The following is a 2,340-nucleotide window of genomic DNA, read 5'->3' as shown; positions in this document are numbered from 1 at the left end:
TCTCTCTGTGTATATATATATATATATATATATATATATATATATATATAAATATAAATAAATGTAACTCTCTTTTTTATATTATTAATCTTATCCATAATCTTTCATTGTTAGAAAAATGTTTACGTACATCAATTACTATTGCATGGCAAGATAGTTTTTTTGCCAATTCCAATCGCTTCTCTAGATTGTCGATGAATTTTAGATATTTTTCGAGAACGGCATGTGATGCGTTATATTTGTACAATACTTTTAAAATATCTTCTACATATAAATGCGTTTGTAATTTCGTATTACCAAGTATTCCCTAAACATAAAATTGATACAATATAATTATAATGGAATGCATAAATATACTTACAAAATAAAATACGCTACTTTTGTTAAGAGTAAACGATCGATATCATCCCATCCACCACAAGCAGCTTTAACTTGTAAAACAACTTTCTGATATAGTCTAGGAGAAATGTCATGGTCTCGAGAGAGTGTTGTAGGTGATAACGTGACAAAATCATTCGGCGTATTGCAATGGTATTTGCATGCATAACGCAGAGATTCGAGAATAGAAGAATTCAATGGAAGTTCCTCATCATTTTTTTTGTGTTTGATTGCCATTTGCCATTCTAATTTAGAAATAATATATAATTAAAATAATTGTTTTCACAGTAGCAAAAGAAAGATAATGTAAACATACCCAGCAATTTAATATAAGAATCCAGAAATGCAGTTTCTTTGCAATCAGATAACATGGTAAAAAGTGCCTTGTGACAATTGTGAAGTTTTTGCAGTAGCCTATTTGGATCTTTTGTGTTTTTTATAATAATATGTAGATTCTTCATCTGTAATCAACCATAGCAATGAAATTTGCAACTTAACTTTTACATCTGCAGTAATACTTACAGCAGCAGTTGAGGAATGACCCAGCATTCTGTAAAATATTAAACATGAGAAAGATAACTCAAAAATTAATTGTATATCATAGAAACATTACATACGTTAAAATATCAGTTATTTCATTTGTTTGCAGCCTTATAAAAAGATAATATATATACACATTTACTGCATCTGGTCTCTCCACTAGTAGTCTTTGTACTAATGACCGTTTTAAAGTCTTTGTAAGAAATAAAATTATCTGCAATGATTATGGAACGCTAATAAGATCCATAATTTTTATTAGTTTGATAATTAATATATTGCTAGAAGAATCTTTGTCGTTTTAACTATATGTAGATATTTTAAGTTCATACTATCAAAATAGCATTTCCATCTCCATTTGAGATAGCAGCGTCTAACAGAGCAGTTTTGCTAGCAAGAGACTTGTATTGTTCTAACGAATATGGTTGACCGAGCAATATTTGTCTCAAGGTAATATCTGGCTGAGCAACAGTTAGATGTTTATTTTCTGTTTTCTGATCTTCCTCCAACTTGTTATCTGCATCTAAAACTATAAGATGTTTGAAAAGATTTTACATTTGAAATTTTGTCATTAATATTAAAAAAAACACTTCAAATTTTTTTAATATTTTTTATATCTTTGGCATACTGCGTAAAAGTATCCTTTCAGATATAATTGAAAGCAGAGGTTTTGTAGTTTGAAGATCATTGGTAGATTGAAGGCTACTTTCAAAGTTTGATGTATTGAAAATGCCGGTCCACAATTTCTCCGTGTCGCTCTTCAATTGATCCACCTGCAATTTGATTCTTCAGATTGCTTGTCGCCCATAGATTCACAATTTACAATCATAACCTCGCTGTCGAAACAGAACGACCGCTTCTCGCTGCTATTCCAAAAATCATCCTCGTCTTTTGCAGTATTCATCTTATTTTAGAATATTTATCTAATTCCGAGCTAGATTCACTAATCTAAATCTTATGTAACAAATACATAGAAGAGGCAAAATATTTTTCCGACGTTCCTCATGATGCCAATAAGATGTGGATATTGTACGTCGGGTAATGACAATACGTGACATATGTCAATGTCAGGTCAGGCTAACCTAAACTGACAAGGAAAGTCTCCTACTAGGAAATTCAAAAAATTATGAAACTTTGGCAATACATTTAAGGTGCCATTTCATACGCAGTGTGTAGTAGCAGCAATTCATTACTATTGGTTAAAAATGTTTAGATAACGCACTTCCGGCGCAAAATACATTTTGCCGTATCTTATTGAAGTTCAATCAAACGAACAGCAAAAGTGAACGAGCAGCAAAGCCGAAAAAGCCGTGTGCAAGCCGTGTGTTATAAACTTGTGATACATGTAATAACAGAAAATATATCTCGTGATGTGATACAACAGAAAATATAAGTATAATGGAAAATTGCGGAAGAAGTACGGAA

At 31.1% G+C, this 2,340-nt stretch overlaps 1 protein-coding gene across 4 annotated transcripts; it reads right to left on the bottom strand.

Annotated features, from left to right (window-relative positions):
* Window positions 1-72: 72 nt before the first annotated feature.
* On the bottom strand, window positions 73-2,208 carry LOC105457946 (spermatogenesis-defective protein 39 homolog). 4 transcript variants are annotated; one of them, XM_011702922.1, is made up of 8 exons: window positions 1,748-2,208; window positions 1,622-1,688; window positions 1,248-1,444; window positions 996-1,132; window positions 901-928; window positions 695-839; window positions 379-623; window positions 73-307 (listed from the first exon to the last, which is right to left on the bottom strand). In XM_011702922.1, the coding sequence occupies exons 1-8, from the start codon at window positions 1,817-1,819 to the stop codon at window positions 77-79; spliced, it is 1,122 nt and encodes a 373-aa protein (XP_011701224.1). In that variant the 5' UTR covers window positions 1,820-2,208; the 3' UTR covers window positions 73-76. The 4 variants fall into 4 exon arrangements, with proteins under 4 accessions (XP_011701224.1, XP_011701225.1, XP_011701223.1 ...); XM_011702923.1 differs by having other exon boundaries at window positions 1,248-1,438; XM_011702921.1 differs by having other exon boundaries at window positions 1,248-1,438; window positions 1,544-1,688; window positions 1,748-2,205.
* Window positions 2,209-2,340: the final 132 nt, after the last annotated feature.

Source organism: Wasmannia auropunctata, unplaced genomic scaffold (assembly GCF_000956235.1).
Source record: "Wasmannia auropunctata unplaced genomic scaffold, wasmannia.A_1.0 LD334876.1, whole genome shotgun sequence".
NCBI lineage: Eukaryota > Metazoa > Arthropoda > Insecta > Hymenoptera > Formicidae > Wasmannia > Wasmannia auropunctata.
Note: the sequence above shows the minus strand (reverse complement) of the source record. Positions and strands in the feature narration are given on the sequence as shown.

Coding starts and splice junctions, on each gene's coding strand:
- LOC105457946 (XM_011702920.1), bottom strand. CDS start 1,819: ATGAATACTGCAAAAGACGAGGATGATTTTTGGAATAGCAGCGAGAAG. Junction 1,689..1,747: donor CGTTCTGTTTCGACAGCGAG/GTTATGATTGTA, acceptor ATCAAATTGCAG/GTGGATCAATTGAAGAGCGA. Junction 1,133..1,247: donor ATGGAAATGCTATTTTGATA/GTATGAACTTAA, acceptor TAATCATTGCAG/ATAATTTTATTTCTTACAAA.